Here is a 25926-nt window from a genome sequence, read left to right as displayed (position 1 = left end):
TTTTTCTATAACCCAGTCCCCATATATGTTAAAGTGGGCATATACTTTAGTAGACAAATGAGGTTGGAAATGCATCATATATGGAGGGAGATGGATGAGTTATCTATCAGATGAGGAAGACAAAGTGGACAAAGTGACAACAGCTGGACATAATATACGCATTCAGAAAATGCGCGTAGCAGTAGGTGAAAAGGCACTTGTTACCGAGTTTTGGTATTTAGGACATCGAGTACTAAAATCTTAATCATTTATGGTATTTTCTCAACTATTCTATCACAAAACAATAAATTTTACGTGTCTTAACTATCAATCATCAGCTAAAGGGTAATGGGCGTTTAGATGGAGCCAGAGAGCTCTATTCTATTTTTATAATTTTTTGAAATATAAATTTTATTATCGGAAAAAAGTTTCAAAGAAAAGTTGCGCTTTTTTCGTAACTGCATAACCTCTTAAAATTTTTACAAAAATACTATTACAAACTTTTAATTTTTTTGAAAATATCATTTTTTTTATAAATTATTACAAAAATACGACTTGCAATTTCTGCAACCTCATTTGCAACATTAGTTTGCAACTGTTGCAAATGAAGTTGCAGAAGTTGCAAATGAATAATTTGTAGAAAGTTCCAAAGTTATTTTTTCTAGTATTAGAAGAAAGTTTCAAAACTAATTTTTTTGATTTTGAAATGGTTGAAAAACAATTTCAAACAATTATATTTGATCCGTGCATATTTTTAGGAAGTATGTATATCATAAACATAAATTACTCATCTAGGATAACTCTGTTCTATTATTTTAATTTTTTTAGATTTTTGAAAAATAAATTTCAGTATTGAAAATTATTTTTTCCTATTTTAAAATTATAGGAAGGAGAAAGTTCCAAAAATTACCTTTTACGGTATTGGGAGAAAATTTCAAAACTAACTTTTTGAGTTCTCCCGAAAAATTATTATCTTATTATTTTATCCAATTTTTCAATTTTTTAAATTGGCCCAAATCGGGACAACAAAATTTTATTATTTTAGAGAATTTATCAATTTACCGAGTATTAATTTGAAGAGTATATACTGTATGATTAAGATTTATATTATCTTTTATAAAATCCTATCCGAAATAATTTTAAGCTCAATGATTTTTTTCATATATTAAATAATGTAGATCAATTTTTATTTGTTAGGTGAATTACATAGAAACTATACTGATATAATGAAACAGATGATTTTAGGTTATATTTGATTTGAATTCAGATCTCGAATTCTCGATACATAAATAGACCGATAGAGTAGTAATTCCTGGTATAGGAGTTGGGTCGACGACCCGAATCAAGAGCGTCCGCATCCGAAACGAACAACATCTCTCTCTCTCTCTCTCTCTCTAGGAACAGCCTACACAGGTAATTTATATATTAACACTTAATTATTTATTCATTCTTCTATTGTTTTTTAAATTAATAAATTAATGTTACCCACAAATTTGATTCATTTACCTCTCTGTGTTCCCCCCCAAATTATACACATCAATTAGGGTTTTGCTAAATATTCTAGGGCAAACTTCCCGCCTTTCTCTATTTTTAATTTTCTAGGGTTTACTGTGTGTGTTTAGTTAGTGTTGTAATGCGTCTGTATTGATTGGCTGTTAATTGAATTGTTTGAGGGGAATTTGATTGATATTAGTTGTTAAGAACGAAACTTCATACGCTGAATTGTATGTTGTTGACATTTGAGGAGGGATTTTTCGGTTCAATCGGATAAATTTTGCAGTTTACTTGGAGGTGTATTGAATTCTATGGTAGAGAATCAGAACGGATGTAAGTATATGTGAAAAATCTGCTTTTTTGTAAACTATTAGATGAGCTTCGTTGAGATTTGCGACACGGTTCTTTATAAGTTGCAACTATGTGGCATTTTGAATTAAATATATAGCTGTTGAATTTAGAGTTAGTCTTGACGTGTTGTTATAAAAATTATGTGTGTGTCCTTAAAATAGATGACTTGATGTTGTTGATTGTTGATGTTCATTATCTTTCTTTTTAACTACTTTTTTCACGAATGTCGGTATAGGTGTATAATCATGTGACTGTGATTTAGATAAACTTGTGTCAACGAATTAAGTCAGATTTCACCCTGAGGTCGATTAATGCATGCCCACTGCTTCTCTTTACTTGTATGCTGGATTGCGGGTAGTTAGTACTCCTGTTTAGTGGTGTCTAGTCATAAGCAAAGAGATTTTTGTGTATATTGGATTGACAGTTCTACTGCAATAAATTCCAGTTTCTTTTGTATAGTGTTAAAAAATGAAACGCAAACGTGGAAATAAGAAAGGAAGACCTAAAAGGCCCTCGGTGATGGTTCCAAGCAAAGAAACTCCCCAGATATCTAATGGCAGTACAGAAGATAATTCGGGAACAGATGATTTTAATAAGAATGATGTTGACTCTGGCATGGAGGCTGGGACAGCATCGTCAACGGGAACTGATCAGCCCGGAAAGCCTGCGATTGTTAAATCTGGTGGGGGGGTTGAGAAAACATCTGGAACTTTAGTTTACACACGTGTTAAAGTTAAGATCAAACCTTCAAAAGCTTTTGACGCTCATCCTACTTCTTCGGAAGCACCTCCACAAAGCGACACTGATAAGAGCAGCCATAAAGTGAGTTTGGAGAAACAAGCTATTCCTGGTGACAGGATGGAAGATAGCCCCAAGTCGTTACCTGAGAGTAATCTTGGTCTATCAGTAACAACGTCTAAGAAGGCTGGAAGCATTAAGATTAAATCTTCCAGGGGCTTTAGTTCTTCAACATTAAGTCCATGTAACAACAATACTGGACTGCTACAGGGTGAGATTTCACAGCGGAAAGAGCCAGCTTGTCGTCAGGATTCCATGTACAGCAAGCAGGAGCTAGATACTGCTTTGGAGGTACCGTATAATTTCTTGCATCTTTTAGTTTCTGATTATTTTAGAGAGAGAGATTTCATTAAACATTTTCCTTATTTATATTGTATCTTACCGATACCATGCATCTTTATAAATGTACTTACTGCATCCATTATTTATCTTTTCTCTGGCGTAGGTAATTAAGAAAGTGATGAAAATGGATGCAGCCGAGGCTTTCAATGCTCCAGTAAATCCAATTGCATTAGGAATACCTGTAAGTTAGAGTCACTTTTACAAATCTTGTTTTTCAGTGCTCAAGGATACTTCTGCTAATTCTTTAATTATTGAAAAATATAGTACTATTCTCAAGAAGGTATACATGCATTTATATAGATGATGTTTGGAAATAGCATCATCATGGATATCTTCGCAGCAACATAATATTAAGTTACTTATCATTGTAATAACTTTACTAAGCAACATCTGATCAGACAGGTATATGATTCTCTTAATTTTGTGATAAAGTTTAATGATGATTAATATTTTTTTATAATATGTTTGTAATTTGTTGTGAATCCTAATGGACTCATTTTTGTTATCTTAAATATTTGAATATATATAAATTAGGAAGAAATGAAAAACAAAGATTATATATATTAATATTTAATATTTTTTTAATGAGTATAAGTATATGCAAATTGCTATACTAAATCATCTTATATTGAAATTGATATTAGAAAATTCTATGAGATGCCATTTTACTCTTTGGAACCTGTTCTCTTAATTTTAAGTAGTTCTCTAGAAATCTAAAACAAATTTGAAATTTGAAAGTGGAAGACGGGAAAATTTTCTAGAAGTGAACAGGCCCCAAGTATCTGATGGTACATTTGTAGCAGCTACCTTGGGAGACATTATCTTACTTTATTGTGGTCTTTTAGTATTCCATACTACTGATACTTCATGTGTACTCTATATGCAAGTTGACTGATACTCTCTTCTTCTTGTTGAGCGAGTTCAGGACTATTTTGACGTCATTGATACACCAATGGATTTTGGTACAATATGCAGCAATCTTGAGAGTGGTGTCAAGTACTCAAACTCAAAGGATGTATACAAGGATGTGGAATTAATATGGAATAACTGCTTTAAGTACAACAACAAAGGAGATTATGTTGTAGATCTTATGAAAAGGGTGAAGAAGAACTTCACAAAGTACTGGACATCAGCTGGGTTGTACAGCGAGCCACAGCAGGGTAATCTGGTTATTGCATATGCTTTCTTTGTTGTAATGGGCGTTTAGTAAGTTCTTTTAAAATTGGTTTGAACACTTTAGTGTTTCATTATTGTTTGTTTATTGTCTAATAGCTCCTAATTTGATTTTATCTTTTATTATGGAAATGGTCAATTAGAGAAAATTAAATAATCCTATTACTGTACCAAACGGTTAGTAGTAGTTCTTTAAGGGTGCAAGTAATGCTACAACCCACTGGTTAGTTTCCTGTGACTATTATCGAACAACTGGAATTTTCTAAAGATAGATATACGACCACTCAAAAAACAATGCTGCTTTAATATCTATAGCACATGCTGAAAGTATAGCATATAAACAAGGTTGTTGTTTTGGAATAGTTTTCCTTTTTAAAGTCTATTAAGTGTTGTTTGGCTATGTTTCATATGTATTCTAGTGCACTGTCTGGATAGTCTAGGCTTCAAGAGGGATGAATCCTTTGGAAGGTATATTATATCATCATTAAGAAAACCGCTTGTTATAAGCAGACCACTTATTACAATACAAACAAGTATCTACAAAAGTATAAGCTAAAACACCTCTTGTTTCTTTGTTTTATATGTGATAAAATATTATATGACATGCCAACTACTCATTCCCTCTTCTGCAGATACTGAAAGCATTTATATGAAAGATATGGCAGCTTCTGTTCATGGGAAATCTTCTGTCAAGAGTGGCGAATTGAAACACAAGATCCCAAAACGTCACAAGTATGTTTCTGCTGAACGCACAGGTTTAACTTGGTTATTTATATAATACTGATGATTTTTTGGCTTGATTTTGATAGACCATTATATATTTGAAAGGATACCATCTAAGGATGTCTAAATATGGGTTGCTTAAACGTTTAAAGTCTTAAAAAGTGTGTTATTATTATATTATTACTTATTGTTAGTTGCCAATAGTGTCAATATTTAATTTACCGAACTTGCACGATTACTTTTATACCTATTAAGCGTTTTACTATTGATATGACTTAGTATGTACTTGTTCCTTTAATTAATCTTGAAATAGTTGGTTCTTCTTTTAATTAGTGCTCGCAAGAGTACATATATGAAAGAAGACACAGGATGTGGTCCGATGTAGAGGTCGGAGAAATGTGTCTTTTTGGATTGCTGAGTATGGTGCAAAAGAAATTATATTTTTTTTTTCCTAAAATAAAATATGAGGAATTTCCTGATCTTGTAAAATTTCTCTTTTCACTCCACCGAAGATGTGTCAGCTTGTCTTTACCTTCATGTTTAGTTATAATCGTCATTATCAAATACAATCAGATTGTTTATAATTGCCTCCATGGGTGCAAGATCACCTCTTATTGGATAGAATGTCATGAGGTAGTATATATAATTTGGCATGGACCTCTAAAGTCGTGAATTGCCTGGGTACTTTACTCTTTTAAGATTGTGAGCATGGGGAAGCACTCTTTAGACCTTTTAGGCTCCTACATCTAAGAGACTCCTTTCTGCAAACAAATATCAAAAATCCTTGAGGCCTCGAGCAAGATGTAAAAGAGCTGAAAAACACCATAGCATTTTTCATTGTGTAGTGTAACTTGTACTCTTATTAGTTTATTTTTCACATTTCTGTTTACAAAGTTCATTGGAAAGTTTGTACCATCTCCCGAGGCATTTAAGGTTTTAGTTTTATGCTTTGGCTGTTCCACATGTTAGGCTTTGGAGGGACTATAACTTACAATTGATTTAAAAGGGTTGAAAATACGAGTGGATGGCTGACACTAGCGTCATATTAAGGTCAACTATGTTGTCTTTTCAACTTATTAAACTGATGCTCTCTAAATTCAAACTTGACAGAGTTAAAAAGCACAAGGACGACTGTATGTGTGCTATATGTGTCATGATGAGGCGGAGGCAGGAGCGTGAAGCGAATGCTCAATCAGCTGACGATCATATTGAGAGTAGTGGGGGTCTTTCTGTACAACAAAAAGCCCGAGCAGAGGTACATATAATATTGAAAAGGCTGGGAACAGCATTTTATCCTCAACCTTCAATTTAGTGGATTAATGCCCAGACTGTATGGCCATGGGAGCTAATAGAATCTTTGAAAGCCACTAGCAAGTTGATTAAGTTTAGTTAACTAAACTTTGGCAGTTGCTATGTCTTTTTGTACCAACTGTAGATTTCCTGATGTCATAAAAAGTATGTTGTTGCTTCACCTAACAGTTCTTTGTGCATCTTCTTTCCAGGAAGCTTCAGCAGTTGAAAGTCCTTGCGGTGGAGATACTTCATCAAGTGTAGAAAATTCACAAGACCAAGACGGAAATGGAGGCATGGAAGTTAGAGGAGATGATGTTAAGATGGAAAATGTGGAAGATGTTGAGGAGCTATCTAGCTCTTCCTCGGGGGAGGAGGAAAAGGAAGACAAAGATGTCACATCCCAGACAAAAGTAAGTGGTAATGGATTGGCAGAGGACAATAGGCAGTTTCAGACACAGATGGAGGTGAGCAATGATGTCCAGAATGACTCTCGGAAAGAAGAAACATTAATGCATTGTGATCTCGAAAATGCAGCAGCTGGACATGATAAACCCAAGGTAATGTATTTCTTTTAGGTCCAGAATCAACTAATCATTTTTACGCTTTTTACAGTACGGGAAGACCGAGGGTAATGTGATAATGATGTAAACTGTTATTTTTGTTTGACGGAAGTAGTGTGCATTTAAATTGTCTATCAAAGTGCTAAAGCTGCAAGTATTTGAAATTATTAGTCTCGTTCTGCTCCAGGAAATGCTGGATGAGGCACAGAAAGCTAGAATATATGAGAATTTACGCCGATTCGAAAATCCTATGGTGTTGGAGTTATGTGGAACCCTTTTCGCTGAGAAGCGCAAGTCTATATGGAGCGGGCCTCATTCACTAAGTGGACATCAGAGTTCTAGTCGTCTTGGAAATTCTATGCATGCAGCTTTTGCATCATTCATGAAGTAGGTGACATTTGTGGACGGTTTCCAGCAGCATCACACCTTAGAAATAAGAGACAAGTAGTCCAGGACAATCAGTTCAATGTATAGCTAAAAATATGTACCTAATCACTTTTGTACGAGGGACGAACCATCAAAGAGTGAATTTCAATATCTACCCGGAGACTATTACGAAATATTTAAGTAGAATTGACTGAGCTTCTGCTGGGTTTTCTTTAAATACTCCTACTGCAGTTCACTCTTTACTGAGTTACCTTGTACTTGCTCAAAGTATGGTTTCAAGTGTATTTCAAATAACTCAAGTTGCTAGTTATAGCTTCTGCACCAATATGCATCTTTCTTGGAGCTATGCCTATATTTTCGTTCTCTTCTTTCAGCTTCAGAGAAGAGTTATTAAATGGTTCTCGAGAGTAAAGTTTTATGGTTGCAGTTCTCAGAGCCCATTTATATTTTGTATATAAAATATATTGTGAAACATGTTTTACAAGTACTCTTCTTCCATCAAAAAATAAAAGAAAGTACTCTTACTTCAATAAAATCTTATGAATCTCCTACATTTACGATATGCATGTTGTGTAAATTAAGCATGTTAATATATAATAATATATTTTATAATGTTCTAATTGTAATATGTATAATATTTTTTACTTATAAAATGTATGGGATCGGCAAGATTTTCGATAAAATAATGATGTTTGAAGTATATCATTTGAAAAATAATATGTTTTGGAATATTTCATAGGACAGTGGAGCAAAATTTCCCAACTTGATATTGCGAAGTTAAAGTACAGTGGCTGCTATAGAATCTCTAAGCTTCGTCCCCATCTTTAACTTCATATAAGTGATGTGATTTCAGCCATGTGAAGACTCCCATTCTTGTCTCCCTCAACACCGTTTCCGCCCCCAGGCTCCTGCACCACCCTTTGCATGTAGCAGCTGATGTGTTGAGTGGGTGTCAACCCAAGTCCCACATCGGAAAAATAAAAAAAATTTGTCTTGAATATAAGCAGTCAAGCAACTCCATTAATATAAGGCTTTTTGGGAGGAGGCCGAAAGCAAATACGTGCAGTGTTGAGTGGGTGTCAACCCAAGTCCCACATCGGAAAGATAAAAAAAATTTGTCTTGAATATAAACTGTCAAGCAACTCCATTAATATGAGGTCTTTTGGGAGGAGGCCGAAAGCAAATACGTGCGGACTTAGTCCAGAGCGAAAATCGTCGATGGATGCCTTAGTTTCTTGTACAGCAGTAAGATCATTTCCAAGAGACTCCTAAATAGAAAGAACACTATCAGAATTCAGAATGTAGTGTTTCCTTTTTTTAAGAGCTCCTACATGACTTTTAACTTTTTCTTTATTTTTTTTAAGACTCACTACATGACTCTTAACTTTTTATCCTATTACTTTTTTTTAAAATAAAACATTCATTCTCTCTCATTTGAATTTGAATATTCAATGCGTGTTTTGCATTTAAACCTCTGTCTGAGTGAGTGCTTCCTCTTCTCATAGAAGTCGAAACAGTCAGGAGTGATGATTTATAGTACTCCCTCCGTCCCATTTTAACTGCTTTTGACTTTTTTACACGTATTTTAAGATGTTAAAAAAATCGCATCTAAACATAATTATTCTTTATAAAATTTATATCAAATAAAAGTTTAGAATTTAAGCTTTTATTTGATATAAGAATTGAATTTTTTTATTGAGTGTAGATATTGTTTTTTTACGTCTCAATATACGTGTCAAAAAGTCAAACATCAGTTAAAATGGGACAGAGGGAGTATATTATTTGAAAATTTTGAGCATTTCCAAACCTTGTCGGGATTTAATCCAAAAAGATGCAAGAATAAAAACCACCGGCAACAAATATTAGTTGTCCTTCATAAAAACCATAACTAATGTCGGAAGCTATCTCCTACAGCTACATTTAGCATGCTGTCACTCAAGCATACTGCACTACTTTACTCCACCTCATTCCACTCCTTAGCATCTCAGCATCTTTGAGTATACACTCACATCCAGGTGTTAGTTACAATTTGCATAGCATAATCTGGAATGTTCTAGAATCAAATAACAAACTCTGTATATATGGTCATGCATTATAATCTTCTTCTTCAAGTTTTATGAAATACATTCAGTACATTCAATATGTTTCTTTGTTTTAGTTTCAACCTATAGATCTCTCAGTATCCCTAGAATATGATACAAACTCGTTATCGCTATTTGCAAAGATGATGTGTCTTAGTAGTTAGTTTCATGTTGGGACTATCCTAGAATATTATGTCCCACTTGACACAATCAATTTTCCAATCAGACTCGAGGACAGTTGAAGAAAATAAGTAATGAAATTTTAGTAAAGAAGCTTGACGTCAAAGATGTGGATGAAGAAGATAGATTCTAACAATTCCATATTCAGATTGAGATAAATGATGTAAATTTGGGAAGAACGAGAAAATTTAGAAGACATAATTGAATATGCTCAGTTTAGAGGTCAAATTCTTGTACAACTTTCTGAACTCTTTTTTTTTTTTCTAACTCTTAGTATTTATCAATGCATTTTCAAGTTTATTATCTATAAAAGTGTCTTTGTTATCATCAAAGGTATAATTTATGCATGCAATTCCTCAAATCATAAGTTGGGAGAGATCTTTAAAATACACTTGATCTGGATGAAAATATAACACTCAGTATATTGTGTAATTTAATAAAGTGTTTGTAACTATCAACGGATAGTATGATACTTTCAGTATCCGTTAGTTGGAAACTTGTCAACGGATAACTATTTTGTAGCATGTCTTCGACAAGCCAGCACTAGGACTCACATATACCCAAGGGCGTCCCCTTAAGCACAATGCTTCTCCTCCTGCCCTTCAAATCATAATCCTTCCGTGAATAAGGAAGTTTGAGAGTTAACTTGGTGCATCCAGAAGATAAGGGGCGCCCGTCTTCTCGGCGTAGCCATTTATAGTTTGAACCGATCTTGACTCTGTCAGCCCATCACGGTCTTCTTTTGTGGGACTGGCCCACCTGATCGATCTACATATTTTTGCATATAAGACACTCTGGCAAGCCCCAACCATTTTTGAGTTTAATGGTGAAAAGCACGCTATCACCTCTCAAACGGTGGAGGATGATACTCTTCGTCTTTCCAAATTGGAAAAAGACTATTACTGTCCAACACAGAGCAACGGTTCCAGGTCAAGAAAATTATTTGAATATATACATCAGTTCCTCTTACTGTGCCCCAAAATTAACTCGTCATCCAGGGCCGGCTCAACTCACTATAAGGCCCTAAGCAAGATTTAATGTAGGCCTTTTTCAATATATAAAAATATTTTTATTTTATTTAATATATAAATTTATATATTATTTGTGATAAATTTTTATGTAATACTTATTTTTTATATTTGAAATAGTTTATATTTTGGATTCTTATAAATAATTATACATATATTTTTTTATGAGAACATAATAATTATATTTACATTTTACACAAAATTTATACATCATTTATATATTTTTATTTTTTAGGTTAATTTGTATATTAATATAACATTTAAGCTAATTAAAATTTTCAAGAGTACTATACCAATAAAGATAGAAATTACATAATTTATAATAACGTAAAACTTACGAAAAACAAAATAGATATTATTTATTCAAATAGTATATATATTACATTTATTAGGTACTTACAGATATTACTGAAAAATTCAAAATCATTTACATCATCTAATTCTCATTTTTTTAAGTTAATCTTATTTATATTACTAATATTATATATATATATATAAATTAAAATAATTTATATTTATTTTAAATATTTATTTTCATAAATACAAATCAAAATTTAACTATTATAACATAAACATATATATAAAATTATAAAAAATTTGAGGCCCTTTTAGGGCTGGGGGCCCTAAGCACTTCACTGTTGAGCCGGCCCTGTCGTCATCACATCAAGCTCACTAATATCAATTCTCTAATTTCATCATATCAGTATACAAAAATTGGTATGCAACAAATATCCTACTTACTATCAATATATTATTTTATTTCGTTGCTTACATCTCATTTATTTCATTTTGTTGCTTACATCTCATCATCAAGATACTTATTAATATTTTGAACGCCAAACTGTTTGTCAAAGAAGATTAAAAATAATAAGCAATGAGCAACTCCTAACGCAAAAAAAGAAAAAATCCATTAAGTTCATTTCCGGGAAAAAAAAAACAAAGAAAGTTGTAAAGCATTTAGAAAACAAAACTTCTTTCTTTCTTTTTTTTTTTGCCAAATATGGGTTATAACCTTACAATTGAGTATCTGTTCTAAGAAACTATCAGCGTGAGCCAGGGTCAAACCCATGTTTGCATTTAAAATATAAAGGATTCAAATTTTTTTGCAGAAACACCATAATCATATCGAATAAGTTACGTGAATGCGAGGCAAAATATTCCAACAAAAAAAATCCAAATGAACAAGTTCAGATAACCAACAATGTAGTGATGCTATGGCATTTACCGTGCCCTCAACAGTCAAGACCCTGGATTCGAAACTTTTACTGTCCTCTAGATACATAAATCAGCCTTAGTATCTGGTACATGAACTAAGAATCTTTGGGTTTTCCAGAAAATGCGCTATACGAAGTCTGAACAGCCATTGGGGGTAAATCCTCTGCTGGTTGTTCGTTGTCCTGCTCTATAATGTATCTATGGGAACATAAGCAAGCAAAATTTGTTTAAAAATAAACTAATCCTAAAGAAATAATCACGAGAATTCAAAATAAGATTATTCAGTGAGTGTGTTGCATTTAGACCTGTGTTTCATTAGCCTGCATGTTGTTCCTCTTCACCCTGAGTGAGTGCTCCCTCTTCTCATAGAAATTGAAATCATCCAGCAATGATGTCTTTGCAGTATAATTCTTGAAAATTTTAAGCATTTCTAAACCTTGTTTGAATTCAATCTGGTGAGATGTAAGGATAAAATCCACAAGCATCAGCTATTAATTATCAGGACAAACCTTTACAGTTAAAAACACAACTAATGGCAGAAAGTTAATCAGGAATATATGGCAAGTAATTTCTTTATGCTTTAACCAAAAATACAGTCGCTAGACATATTTGTCCTTGTTCTCATTATTTTTTTATTGATGGTGTTTACTGAATCATAAAAGACCCTGTGTTAATGTGTAATAAACAAGGCAAATACCTCCTGTGTATCCCTGGAATATGTTACAGACTCGTTATCGTTATTCGCAAGGATGATGTGTCTTAGTTCTGTGTTGGGAATATCCTTGATTATGTGCCACTTGACTGGAAAGAACCCATTCCACCTGTCGCTCTGCCAAAAGTTCAAGTTTTTGGCAAAGTCCACTTTTCCAATCATTTCAGCTAAGCCTACAAACTGCCCACTTTTGTTAACCTGATATACAGGAGGAAAAAATAATATTAGAAACACTTATTTGACTATCATGCACACATGAGATACACAAGTAAACTTTAGAGAAGTGAAGGAGATTTTTGGTCGAAATTTAATTCACATAACTATGCAAGCCCTTACTGAATAAAAGAGGAAAATTGGATATACAATTTCTTCTTCACTTGTATCGTCCTGTGTATCACAAAAAGCAGAATCTAATTTCCTGTTGCCACTAGGGGTACTTGACCAGACATTATATTTAATGCTTTTATGTATGTCATCTTCACTAAATGATTTGATGACATAAAACTTAGCATTGTCATATTCAGTCTGGAAATCTTTTAGGTTATAGTCATCTCTTTGTACTAAGAGCCGCATCCTGTTATCCACAGACAATGAACTTATAACACTTTTTCTCCCCTGGCTCCGAGGACCACAAGTCAACTCCACCGTGGCTGCACGCTCTCCGTTCATGTTGCACTTCTCTTTAAAATTTAATGGATCACTTCTGTTCCACGTTCTAGTACTTGGACTGTAATTCAAACCATTATCACGGACACAGAAACCATCTTTGTTGTTTGCACTACATGATGAGAATATCCTTTGTGATGGAAACATAGCGGCAGATCTATAACCAGACCTTAACTGCAGGAGATGAGAGACAGTTCATGGTAGTCAGCAGTAATGACTGAACAATTTGGCCTAGCAAAATATATTTGGGAAAAAAAATTGAAACCAAAATACAATAAAACTATATTGACCAAACATTAAAACTCTTGAGGAATCACTGCTCGATGGGACTCCAACCCAAAACAGACAGACTAGAACGTATCGCCGCATAGAATCCACCAGGCCACAAGCACAGTTATTGTTTAAATTTTGTAACATGGAATATTTGACCCCAAATTAAATAAATAAATAAATAAATATATATATATATATATATATATATATAGATATATATATATGATCTTTATAAAACTAGTGATACGTGAAATTGTATTTAATAACCTAAAACAAAAACTTATATTCTGAAATTAAAACTAAAAAAAACACTAATATCATCTCACAATTTGGGAACTTCAAGAAAACTTTGCAAATGTAATCCTATGAACAATAACAATACAATTAAAAACCAAAAATAACATTTTAAAATTAATTATATGTGCGATGCATTATATCATAGTTTATTAAGTACCTGATTTAATGATCTTACATGTTTGGTGTGAAAATGGGACTTGGTAATACTTGGCGAGGTAGCATACTGATGCAAATTGTTATTCTGTCGAAGGTTCGAGGATTTAACTCTCCTGGACACATCAGTGGTGCTATTTGTTGCATCACGAACATATGCTGAATTACAAGACTCACTTGGCATGGTTCGTGATTTATTTGAATCAAAGTCCTGCAAAATTTCTGAAGAAAAGGCTATTGTCAATCAGCCCCCATCAAAGTCCCAGTAGGATAAGATTGTAGCCAGGCACAGATACTATACAAGAAAGTTAGACAGTTGCTGTACCCTGAAAGGATAATTAAAAAAAAAATCAGAAACGCAAATGTTTAATCTCACAAGTTACACTTTCATTTTAAAAGTAATTAGCTGATTTTTTTACTTTAAAGATGCAAAATTTAAAGAAACAAGACAAATAATTATGAAAAAATGTAAGTACTTACTGTACTAGAACCGCTGCTTCCACCCAATTGATTTATATCTTCATTACATTCTGTCGAATTTAAGACAGAAAAGCGACTTTCAGTCACAATTGCAATTACACTCGTAATGCTTCAAATAATATTTTCATAAAAGGAGGACAATCAAGAAGAATATGACTCCAGTGCTGGACATACATGGTCACTTGAGTTTAGGCACCCAGAGAAAAATTTTTCCCCGAAACAGTCCTTATTCTCTGGGCAGCTACAGACAATTTCTAGGACCCTAGACACAACCCAATTTGTGTTTGGTTGCTTAATACCTTTTTTTTCCCAGTACGAACGAAATTGTTGAGATGTAGGATGACCGATGGTGTACGGTGGTGGCCGTGGAATTACTCCAGTTACTACATGACCAAAGACTCATGCAATTCATACGACCTAGTATCCCTTTAAAAAAAACCTTTAATAGTTGTTCATACAACAAGGAACACCATATATACAAATATCTTTCGTTTTACTATCCACAATCTTGTAAATCAAAATTCAAATTTTTTAAGCAATATTTCATATATATACTCCCTCCATCCCATATTATTTGAGTTTCACACACGTGCTAGGAAAAGTAAAAAATTTTACCCTTAAAATTAATTTATCCACCTTAACATTGTCATAAAATTTAAATTTACAATTATTATACGTGTGCTAATACATAATTTATTAACCTCGCCAATAGGACCCATTGACCGACCAAATAACAGGGATCACAGACTCAACTTTGCAGACTTAATTTTCCTTTACCCTGCTATATAATTTAACCTGAATGCTTTTTTATACACTATATATGATCTACATTTAAAAAAAACCCATCTTTTTATTGTCTATGATCTTATAAATAAACATCCATAATTTTTAACATTAACTATATATTTCAACCTTATTATTTTTATATACTGTCTAAGATCCTATTTAACACATTAACATTTTTTATCCTTTATGTTATAACACCTAATCAGTTTCATCTGGCTAGACTTTAATCATTGGGCCAATAGGACTAACCGACTAGGTACCAAAGATTTCTGATTCTTCTTTAATATTATAATTTTAATATCGTATGAATATGAAAATATTTCAATTTTTAGTTTTGTATATTAAAATGCTAGCAAAATCCAATTTTAGCTTTTTTAATTTATAAATCAATTTAATAATTATAACTGTTTACAGAAACAAAGACAAGTATTCCATACAAAAGCAGAAGCCAACTATAATTCTGTTTAAAATTTGGAAACATGTGCAAAAATAAGTTTTCATTTTGTATAAATTATAAAATCTTACAATGACTGTAATAACTTGCAGGCTGTATAATGTTAAGGAGTTAAAATTGGTATTACTGTTACAATTAGAAGCTTTCATCATTATTCCTTGACCTCACTCCCTTGTAATGATTTGTAACACAGATGTCAGAAGCTTTATGGATTGAAGTTGATGACGTGTTTATATAATACAAAAACATCAATGTAGCTTACAAAAATTAGTTTCTCTTTATATATAAAGAATATAAAGTGTTTATGTGTGTATACTTATTAACGCCAAGTTAGATCCTCACTGAATGACTTACCATTCTAACTAGCATACTTCCTTTAAAAATACCATGGTTAGGACATATCAACCTAATAATACATTAGCCCAAGTTAGACTGACTTGCCAACACAACATCCAAGCGAGCAAATAAAATAACATATAGGGTTCAAACACAATATAACAATGTAACAACCATGATGGTTGTCAATGACCCTAATTATGTTAATTAGTATATGCCATTGTCAGAGTTTCGAATAGGTAACTCTTATTTCAGCATAATTTTTTTATTCACTTGTAGCGTACATGTTCATCATGCGCTACTAAACAGACTGAAGATTCGAACCAATAAACTCATATTCTGACAGGTCAAATATGGACAAGCTTTTGAAAATTCGACAGTCAATCCAATCCAATACATTAGACAAATATAGATTCGATCAGATCTGTTCCGGATCCATTCCGCTCATATGGAGTGCTGATACATGGTACGCCACATATCGAGACATGACTAAGCATTTTTATAGGATTAATGTAGATAGCTGCACGTGAACATGAGATGATAATGACCAATATGCTGGCTGCTCATGTTGGTTTTCTTAATATTTAAAAGCCTTATATATGCCAGAGTTTCTATACACCACTTTAGGATTAAAATTGAATCTTAGACATCCTGTGTTCTTTGTTAAGATCAATTGATGCTAACAAAGCAAAAGACACCAAGACAAACCAATCGAAGATCTTACTAACGGTTAGTACGTAAATGGTAAAAACATGCCATGTTACTATATATTGATCAGAGTTACCATTAACAGCTGGTATAGAATCTCCTGAATGATTCTGGCATGTGGTTGTATCTGATTGTATATCTTCTCTTGAAGCCTGGTAGATAAGCTACAAGAAGTTATCAAGTTTTAACATAAACGAGATAACAAATTTTATTGTAATGCTTAAATGTAAAGAGAAGAACACAATTAATATCTATACCAAACAATTTATCATCATAAATCCTAGAAACATCTGCTTAAAGCATTTAAAGTATGAAACTGGTATATAATTATTCCTGTAAATTAACACAAAAAGATTGATGCTAGTGGCTGCTCATTTACATCAGGTTCATTGTCAATACATTTTCATATTAAAGGTTTGTAGATTATACAAGAAAGATAAATCTAGGTATCGTCTAACAAGATATCATATTACCTACATGCTTGCTTGTGGTACAGTAAGGAAACAGAAAGCTAAAACCAATTGTATAACAGAGCAACCAAGCAAATGGATGACAGTCATTGAAAATTGGACCATGACATCAGATACACAATATATAACTGAACATTTATCTGCCAACATTTATAATGGCATTGAACACTTTCTTAGAGTTAAAGGATCCAAATCCACAAAGTCAAATAAGCTGAAGTACTGATGACATACCTCTTCACGCTCAATTATTGTAGGTAATTGAGGCTTGCGCACTGCATCAACCAGTTTAACTATAAAGTATAGTTAAGTGATATCCATACATAAAATGTCCAAATGATAACTAACATGTTTGATGTTCAAGGCCTAAGAACACATGAGGACTTACATTGGTGAAAATTTACATAACCAAGAAACCAACTCCAACAGGAAAATCTAAAATCCCTTGATGTTCGACAACTCGCATTCAGCTGAAATACTGAAAGTAATATGACTATATAATGATACCAGCCATATGAATCTGCCAATCAATTGTACACATATAGAAGCTACATTTTACTAAATTAAGTGTTCTAGTATGATCATCCATCATCATTAACTGGGATTGAAAAAGAATCGGAATGATCAAACTAAACCACGACTCCCGCAAAGATGACAGTCCCTAAAAGGCATCTAGTACGGGAGCATAAAAGCAAAGGATAAAGGATACATTGCCCCGTTTTCTTCTCTTCAGCCATGTCAACCACCAATGCTCAATTTCTCACCTACAATACAACAAAGATCAGAACTACATCTGCATATACCCCAAATTCTTCAAACTAACCACGTCCTATTTTCAACAAAAATACCCAATTCAAGTAAAACCAATGCAAAACATATACAAACCCAAGAATCATATTAAACCACTCGATCATTTAAGAGGCAAGGCCCGCGTAAATTTTACCCTAAACATGTTCGGGTTTATATACAAAGCACAAACCCAAGAATCAGCCAAAAAAATCAAACTATCTTCTTAAATAATTAGTGAACGACCCACAAAAACCCACAAGCCCAACATACATATATACCCATATTCACCTATTTTATTGGGTTCAAAATTATAACCAAACACATGATTATCAAAAACATCATCATAACATCAGACAAACTAAATTACGTTGAAGAGAAAGACAAAATGTACTTACGAAGAGAAGACACAAACCTAGTGACAGCAGTGCAATGGTGGAGAAGACGACAAAAGTTGAGGTTTAGTGAATTTTTAGAAAGGTCTCCATTACATATTTTATGTGTGTGTTAATGAAAACCCTTGCTTCCGATCCGACGGTCCCTCTCCCCTGGTATATTATTTAGTACGGTTTTTCTATGGTGTGCCGAAGGTCACACACTAAGCACTAAAATTTATAAATTTGGGAGATTTTGATTGGCTTACACTCATTAATAATGATGGCCCCCTGCATTTACAACAACCACACCAATCAAATCCCTCCAATTTTATAAATGTTAGTGCTTAGCATGTGCCTATGAGCACACACTAGACAAACCCTATTTAGTATTTATCCCCAAATGTTGGGCGCAAAATACACACTTTTAAATATCATTAATATTATTTTTGATTTTTTTTTAAATAAAAATATGTAATCAAAATTGTAATTCAAAAAAAAATCAATTAAAAATAATAATTTTACTATCCGGTCAACCCATCTAAAAGTACGTGCCTAAGTCAAAAGTGTCATATAAAAAGAGAGAATATAAAAAACAAGAGGAAAAAAAGATGATACAAATCTATTAATATTTAATATTTAAATTAAGTATAGTGAAAAAAATAGTGAGAGCTGAATTTCATACTATAAAATTTAATTGTACTAGTTGAGAATCCGCGCGTTGCGGCGGCCTATAAAAATTATATTAATAATTCAATATTAATATTTGTAGAATGCAATAATTTTGTGGTTGTCTATAAAATGTATATTAATGTTTCCAAGTTAATATTTGTGGGATAAAATAAATTTTATGCTATAAAAATCTTGATTTAATACCAATACTAATATATAAAATTGGAATATAATTCATGGTGAAAAAATGAAAATAAATTTATACACGTATTAACAATTTAATTTGTGTTTTTTTAAAAGTAATCATGTTATTACATTGGCACCTTCCTCCAAATTTTTTTGATTGATTGTGCACAAAAACATCTAACCTAAATATGTGAGATAGCAGTCTATAACTACCGTTGCTTGTAAGGATCTTTATTTTTTAATACTGTATAAACAACCTTCACTTAAAAGTTGTTTGAACGGAGCAAACAGATTATTCATGAATAATTTTAACCTGTATACAAAGTAAATTATATAAAAATTGACAACAACAAACATGTCCGATGAACAAAACAAATATTATAAAATAATAACCAACAAACATACATCACTAATAGTTAATTTATTGATATCATCCATCAATATCATGTCAAGACTATATTATTTTCCCGTGTTTGGATTTGTTGACTTCCACATAGCGGTCTATAACTACATTTGCTTGCAATAACCTTTATTTTTTTAATACTGTATAAACATCCTTCACTTATCGTCGCAGAAGAACGGCACCACCGAGTTGGAAATCGAGCAAAAGAACTATCACCAGAGAGAGGTAGGGTTGTGGTATTGAAAGAGAGGAGGTTGTGGTTAGACGATCCAAAACCCTGTGTGCTACTCTTTCCCATAATTAAATAATCTGAAACAAAATCAGATTGAAATTGAAATATAAGAGGTTGTGTTTAGATGATCCAAAACCCTACAATCTATAGGGGTATTTATAGGTGCAGAGAGACTTATGTGCTACTATTTCCCGTAATTAAATAATCTGAAACAAAATCAAATTAAAAATTTCAAGCTACTATATTCCATAAATAATCTGAAACAAAATCAGATACTGAAACTTGCTTCTTATATACCTGAAACTAAAAAAGGTAGTTCTAATTTTTGATATATTTTTTATCCAAAAATTTCAGAAAATTAGAAAAATAGAACAAAGCGATATGAGAGGCGCCACCTACACGCCCCGCGCTTCTCCTTTATATAAGTATATTGATTTAATAATTCTTGGAATGTGAAATTTTGGATAAAACGTTTTAAAAAAAGTGTAAAGAAATGGCTGACACAGATGGAGCATTTTTTATCATGAACACGAAAAATTATTTTTGATAAATATTAAAATTAGATATTTGTATATTATATTTCATTAATATTAAATAATATGATATTAGATTAAGTCGATAGTTAAATATTTTTAATGAATGCATATATTAAATATAATTTTCAATGAGCGAGCGGCTAATTTCAAAGAAATATATTTAATTATAAATGTAGTAAGATGCAGGCTTATTTTTTCAAACATTACATTTTTAATTTATATTATTTTCAAATTTAGAAAAATATTATATATTTAAATACATTATAATTTTATCAACAAAAAATGGAAACCGTTTCACCAATCACAGTTGGATATGTTTTATTATTCAACCAAATCATTTTTTATCCCTGGAATAGATAATCTAACGGCCAGATTTAAATACGATTCACAGACTTCCGCTACATAAGACTATACTTTATAACTACTAGGGGTGAGTATTCGGAAATTTGGTTACCGAACCGAAATTAATTTGGATATCCAAATTTCCAAAAATGCGAAATTTCATTTCCAAATACCGAACCGAATTAATTTCGGATGGAAACCAAACCATTAATATTAATCCGGATCGGATTCCAAACTTTCCAAAAAACCAAACAACAAAAAGTATCATATAACACAACCTTAATTGTGCATATAACACAAATTGCATGTGTATAACAAAATTAAAAAGAAAATGAAATTCTTAAAATGAAATTATAATATTCATTCTAGACCATATTAACTAGTCAAACTACAGGAACATAAGGCACCATTTATTTAAATAAAACAAAGTGCAAATCATAATTTATCTTAGAGAAATAAATTGATAAATCATAGCTTATTAGAGACAACCAAATGATAAACATACAATGTTTGAAATTTGATACTCCCTCCGTCCCAATCAATTCTATACAGTTTCCTTTTTGGGTTGTCCCATCATTTCTATACATTCCCAAAATAGTAACTTTTTATAATATAAAACACTACTACACCCACTACATTCTCCCACTATCTCCATTCTATAATAATATAAACACTATTATACCCACTACTTTTCTCCACTATCTCAAATTTATTATTAAATATAAATGGGTCCCACCACTATACTCACTTTTCACCCACATTTACTCATTTTTTATCTCTTTTCTTGGTCTCCGTGTCCCAGCCATTTGTATACAAATGACTGGGACGGAGGGAGTATTGTTTATTATGTTTCAAAAAAACTTAAAGGATAAGTTACAACATAACTATATACATTAGTAGATTTATTCGGATAAATCCAAAAGTTCGATTTAAAAAACCGAAATTCCGAAATTATCTAAAAACATTCCATATACCGAATTATATTTTATCGGTTCGATATCCGAACCAAAATATTTCGGATATATCCATTCGGTTTATGGATACCCGAACCGAATGCTCACCCCTAATAACTACAGAACTTATGCTTAGTTTGTACTTAGTTTTTTTGTCTAAAACTAAAAAAACTAAATATTTCTAGTACAGAATTTGTATCTAGTTTGTACTTAGTTGTTTTTTTATAAAACTAAAAATTTCGAATTTACTCTAGATTATACAAAGCAAGTACAGAATTTGTGTTTAGCTTGTACTCAGTTTTTTTATATAAAATTAAAAAGTTCTGAATATATTTTGTATTATATAGAGTAAGTACAAAGTTAGTACTTATACCCAATTTCTTTTGGCATAAAACTAAAAAATTCTCAACTTACTCTGTAGAGTAAGTACAGAATCTGTACTTAGTTTATACTTAATTTTTTTTTGCCTAAAACTAAAAATTTCTACACTAACTCTATATAATATAACGTAAGTGCAGAATTTGTACTTAGTCCATACTTAGTTTTTTTGCCTAAAACTAAAAAATTCTGCACTTACTCTATATAATATAGCGTAAGTGTAGAATTTGTGCTTAGTTTGTACTTAGTTTTTTTTTGTCTAAAATTAATAATTCTGTACTTACTCTATAATATAGCGTAAGTGTAGAATTTGTGCTTAGTTTGCATTTAGTTTTTTATGTCTAAAACTAAAAAATTATGCGCTTACTTTATATGATGTACAGTAAGTTCATAACCAAAATCGATAATTTAACAATATAGAACATGATCATCTCCTAAATTTCAAGAAGCCTAACAACTTTCAAAATACTAATAAAGTTCACCACATAAATCTGTAAATTGAGCTTGGAGCGAATTAATTGGAAAAAAATTTGAAATTAATATATACAAACTAAGCTTACAATGAATTGGTTCAAAATAGGTTTGTTCATACACACTGAATCAACCTCTATGACATGCAAATCAAACTACATATACTCGATGATATATTATTTGAAGTACATATATTAATTGAAGTACATACACTCTTTAAACACATCACATAGAGGTGTTCAACATATATAGATATATATACACACAATAATATATACATATACATACACATACACAAACTTTAAATTTTAATAATTCATTTACGTATGACAAGGATTTGTGTATGGTGTTATTAACGGATGGATTTTAGGTGTTGATGATTTATTTCAAAAAAAAAAGGTGTTGATGATGTATTATAATCCTGCATATCAAGGAATGCTGGTGTATTTGAAGATTAATGATAATATTGATAAATTCAAAATTTCAGATTTCGGTTTCGGGTTCAGGTTTCGAGTTTCAGGTTTTGGATTTTATATTCATATCCAATTTGGGGAGGAAAAAAAAGGAATTTGACAAAAATGCCTCTTTTTGTCATATTATTTGCAAAAGTACTGTCTACGTATAATTATTGAAAGCATACGTTAGTCTTATAACTTCAGTGAAAACATTTGCACAAATACGGTGCTTGTTCAGTAGTCGCCATCTTCATCTTCTGCTCTCTTCTTGCACTCTTTGCTCACTGTTCTCTCTCTTCTCTCTTCTCCACTCTTTAATCGCTCTTTCTCTCATCACCACCATACTAACAACAAGCTACCAAACCAAGATTAAAACAACCTGACACTAGCCAAAATATTCAATGCGAAAAGCCGTCGTTTAACCCATACTCGATCGTAACTCGTTCACGGCGTTAGATCTGACGATTCACGGCGTTTCAAAATCAGATATCAAGCATGTGTACACCGATGCGACAACAGAAGATTTCGAAGTGCAAGAGAGAAGGGCGCAAGATCAAAATTGATTTAAACTCGATTAAAGGTTGCGTTGTTGGTGGTTGTAAGTATTTGTGTGATTGATTGTTCACGGTTGTTTTTTTGTTTGTCAGCGGTGCGTCGATGTTGATGGGTCGGCAAAGTGACAAAGATATAAATAGACCGTAAGTTACTGATGGTTGCTTTGAGTTGATTTTTGAGTTATTTTAGTTGATTTTCTGTTTGTGAGTTCGTAATACAATTTTTGGCCTTGTAGGGGTGCTTATCGGACCTTTTGCAACAAGTTGCAACTTATTATGCAAATAAACGTAATTTTCAAAATATTTTTTCAAAGTTGAATTTGTGGTTGCATAAATGGTTGCTAGCAGTTGCATATATGGTTGCATATGCAACCTCCATATTTTTGCAAATATTTTTCGAGGTGTAGTATTTTTGCAATTTGTTTTAAAAGGTGACAGTATTTTTGCAAAAAATCTTTTTGACTTGGGTATTTATGAAAAAAGCCCAATTTAAAATCCGGTTTTGCGTATACCTGAATCCAATATGAAACCCAAAGAAAAAGCCCAATTTCTAAAAACGATGTTTTAAATGAGACCGCAAATTTTAGGATGATCCGAGTGATATATTGGAGTGAAGTGAGTGTCCTATTAGAAAATTAACCCAAAGAATATTAAGTTCAGATTTAGAGGGAAAACATTAAGCATTTAAACCTCTTTTTCAGTAGCTTGCAGGTTTATTCCTCTTCGCCATAAGTAACTGCTCCCTCTTTTCATAAAAGCTAAAATCATCCAGAATTGATGTCGTTGCAGTATAGTCCTTGAAAATCTTCAGCATTTCTAAACCTTGTTGGAGTCCAATCTGAGGATATATGCGATACAGACATCCACAGGTATCAGAAATTATCAGGATAAAGCTTAATAGTACATAACACTGATGTCCTAAAGTAAATCAGTAGTATGGTAAGTGATTTCTCATGCTTTTACTATAGGAATTACTAAACATATATGTCATTGTTTTCATTTATTTTTCTTGATGGTGATTTTTGAGTCATAAAGGCCCTAAGCTAATGTGTTAGACAAATGTCCTTTACCTCCTGCATATCCCTGGTATGTGTTACAGGTTTCTTATTGTTTCTCTCAATGGTAATGTGCCTCAGTCGTGTGTTTGGGATATCCTTGATTATGTGCCACATCACTGGAAAGAACCCATTCCAGTCATCAGTTTGCCAAAAGTTCAGGTCCTTGGCAAAGTCCACCTTTCCTATCATTTCAGCTACGCCTACAAATTGCCCACTTTCAGTAACCTGATATTAGACAAAAAAAATTAGAAGACTCTTATTTGACTAAAATGCAAATATGCCATAAACAAGTACGATTTATAGAAAATCAGGTGAATATTATATAACACTCTATAAAAGATTTATGCAAACCTTACTGAATAAAAGAGGAAAAAGGACACAGTGTCCGCTTCACTTGTTTCGTGACTAATATGCAAATATGTTATAAACAAGTACGATTCATAGAAACTAAGGTGAGTATTATATAACAGTCTGTAAAAGAACTATGCAAACCCTTACGGAATAAAAGAGGAAAATTGGGCAAGCAGTATCCACTTCACTTGTTTCGTCTTGTGTTTCAAGGAAAGCAGCGTTTACTTTGCTATTACCATAAGGAGTACTCGACCAAACATTATATTTGATGCTTTTGTGTATGTCATCTTCACTAACTGCTTTGATGATGTAAAATTTGGCATTATCATATTTGGTCTGAAAATCTTGTAGGTTATAATCATCTCTCTGTACTGAGAGCCACTTCCATTTATCCACAGCCGGTAAATCTGAAACAATTTTTCTCATTTGTCCCACTCCCCGAGGACCACGAGATATATGAGCCGTGGCTTCAAGTACTCCACGTATGTTGCACTTTTCTTTCATATGTGCTGCATTGCTTACTTTCCAGAGTTGAGTTTTTGGTTTGTCATTCAATCTAGTACCAGGAGCACAGTAATGACGCTGGTCATTTATTTTAAGTGATGAGAATTCCCTAAGAATTTGAGATTGACCAGCTGATTTATAACCAGAACTTGACTGCTGAACATCACAAAAATTCATAGTCGTTAGTACAGTATGCAAAATAGATATAAATCTCCAAACCGACCCAAGTAATAAAACTATCTTAAACAAACATCATAACTTTTGATGAAACATAACTCATGGAACTTTACCTCGAAACAGTGAGACTAAACCTTATGGCATCTGATCCACCAGGCCACAAGCAAAGTATTGTTTAAATTTTGTAATATAGATTCAGTAACCCTAGACTAAACGAAATTAATATGAGATGTATAAAATTACTCATTTGTGGCACAGTATTTTGACACCTGAAACCAAAACTAGTATTCTGGAATCTAAAAGCAGAAAAGACATATACTCTAACAAAAAAGATGTAAAAATTATCATCCGAGAAGTAACTTTGAATTTCTAATAAATTAGATAATTCAAAGATGCCAGGATACTAGACCCGAGATATGTAATCAAGAGAGGATAATGTGAATTACTTACTTTATTTGAACAGCTACTGGCACCCAATGGATTTAAATCTTCATAATATTCTGTCAAAATTAAACAAAAAACCAATTAATCAAAATTTTTAATGAATCAGGACACCAT

General features: G+C 32.3%; 3 protein-coding genes across 21 annotated transcripts; 1 reads left to right on the top strand and 2 right to left on the bottom strand.

The window, feature by feature from the left end:
* Nucleotides 1–1253: 1253 nt before the first annotated feature.
* Nucleotides 1254–7317, top strand: LOC108205128 (uncharacterized). Of its 4 annotated transcripts, none has more exons than XM_017374935.2 (8): nucleotides 1254–1392; nucleotides 2284–2913; nucleotides 3068–3145; nucleotides 3890–4124; nucleotides 4770–4869; nucleotides 5971–6115; nucleotides 6363–6710; nucleotides 6901–7317. In XM_017374935.2, the coding sequence occupies exons 2-8, from the start codon at nucleotides 2293–2295 to the stop codon at nucleotides 7102–7104; spliced, it is 1731 nt and encodes a 576-aa protein (XP_017230424.1). In that variant the 5' UTR covers nucleotides 1254–1392; nucleotides 2284–2292; the 3' UTR covers nucleotides 7105–7317. The 4 variants fall into 4 exon arrangements, with proteins under 4 accessions (XP_017230424.1, XP_017230426.1, XP_017230425.1 ...); XM_017374937.2 differs by having other exon boundaries at nucleotides 1296–1392; nucleotides 2270–2913; XM_017374936.2 differs by lacking the exon at nucleotides 1254–1392 and adding an exon at nucleotides 1426–1806.
* A 4227-nt stretch (nucleotides 7318–11544) lies between these two features.
* Nucleotides 11545–24105, bottom strand: LOC108204750 (YTH domain-containing protein ECT4). Of its 16 annotated transcripts, none has more exons than XM_064094073.1 (10): nucleotides 23969–24105; nucleotides 17646–17700; nucleotides 17171–17229; nucleotides 16546–16633; nucleotides 14188–14235; nucleotides 13710–13930; nucleotides 12653–13156; nucleotides 12302–12514; nucleotides 11910–12056; nucleotides 11545–11802 (listed from the first exon to the last, which is right to left on the bottom strand). In XM_064094073.1, the coding sequence occupies exons 2-10, from the start codon at nucleotides 17671–17673 to the stop codon at nucleotides 11731–11733; spliced, it is 1380 nt and encodes a 459-aa protein (XP_063950143.1). In that variant the 5' UTR covers nucleotides 17674–17700; nucleotides 23969–24105; the 3' UTR covers nucleotides 11545–11730. The 16 variants fall into 16 exon arrangements, with proteins under 16 accessions (XP_063950143.1, XP_063950153.1, XP_017229827.1 ...); XM_064094083.1 differs by having other exon boundaries at nucleotides 16546–16621; XM_017374338.2 differs by lacking the exon at nucleotides 23969–24105 and adding an exon at nucleotides 18138–18280.
* Nucleotides 23976–25368, bottom strand: LOC108204751 (YTH domain-containing protein ECT3). The gene is made up of 3 exons (XM_064085641.1): nucleotides 24829–25368; nucleotides 24349–24561; nucleotides 23976–24116 (listed from the first exon to the last, which is right to left on the bottom strand). Exons 1-3 carry the CDS (start codon nucleotides 25366–25368, stop codon nucleotides 23976–23978), a joined length of 894 nt encoding a protein of 297 aa, XP_063941711.1.
* Between the last annotated feature and the right edge of the window lie 558 nt (nucleotides 25369–25926).

The sequence above is a fragment of the Daucus carota genome, chromosome 1 (genome assembly GCF_001625215.2).
Source record: "Daucus carota subsp. sativus chromosome 1, DH1 v3.0, whole genome shotgun sequence".
NCBI lineage: Eukaryota > Viridiplantae > Streptophyta > Magnoliopsida > Apiales > Apiaceae > Daucus > Daucus carota.
The sequence above is the reverse complement of the archived record's forward strand: the minus strand, read 5'-3'. Positions and strand labels throughout refer to the sequence as shown.

What these genes read in the sequence shown, in the direction of transcription:
- LOC108205128 (XM_017374935.2), top strand. Translation starts at nt 2,293, where the DNA reads ATGAAACGCAAACGTGGAAATAAGAAAGGAAGACCTAAAAGGCCCTCG. An exon ending in AGCTAGATACTGCTTTGGAG is followed by an intron (nt 2,914 to 3,067) that starts GTACCGTATAAT and finishes TCTCTGGCGTAG; the next exon opens with GTAATTAAGAAAGTGATGAA. An exon ending in AAGATCCCAAAACGTCACAA is followed by an intron (nt 4,870 to 5,970) that starts GTATGTTTCTGC and finishes CAAACTTGACAG; the next exon opens with AGTTAAAAAGCACAAGGACG.
- LOC108204750 (XM_064094073.1), bottom strand. Translation starts at nt 17,673, where the DNA reads ATGGCTGAAGAGAAGAAAACGGGGCAAT. An exon ending in CAATAATTGAGCGTGAAGAG is followed by an intron (nt 16,634 to 17,170) that starts GTATGTCATCAG and finishes AACTTCTTGTAG; the next exon opens with CTTATCTACCAGGCTTCAAG. An exon ending in TGGAAGCAGCGGTTCTAGTA is followed by an intron (nt 13,931 to 14,187) that starts CAGTAAGTACTT and finishes TAGCCTTTTCTT; the next exon opens with CAGAAATTTTGCAGGACTTT.
- LOC108204751 (XM_064085641.1), bottom strand. Translation starts at nt 25,368, where the DNA reads ATGAATTTTTGTGATGTTCAGCAGTCAAGTTCTGGTTATAAATCAGCT. An exon ending in TCCTCTTTTATTCCGTAAGG is followed by an intron (nt 24,562 to 24,828) that starts GTTTGCATAGTT and finishes GTCTAATATCAG; the next exon opens with GTTACTGAAAGTGGGCAATT. An exon ending in ATACCAGGGATATGCAGGAG is followed by an intron (nt 24,117 to 24,348) that starts GTAAAGGACATT and finishes ATATATCCTCAG; the next exon opens with ATTGGACTCCAACAAGGTTT.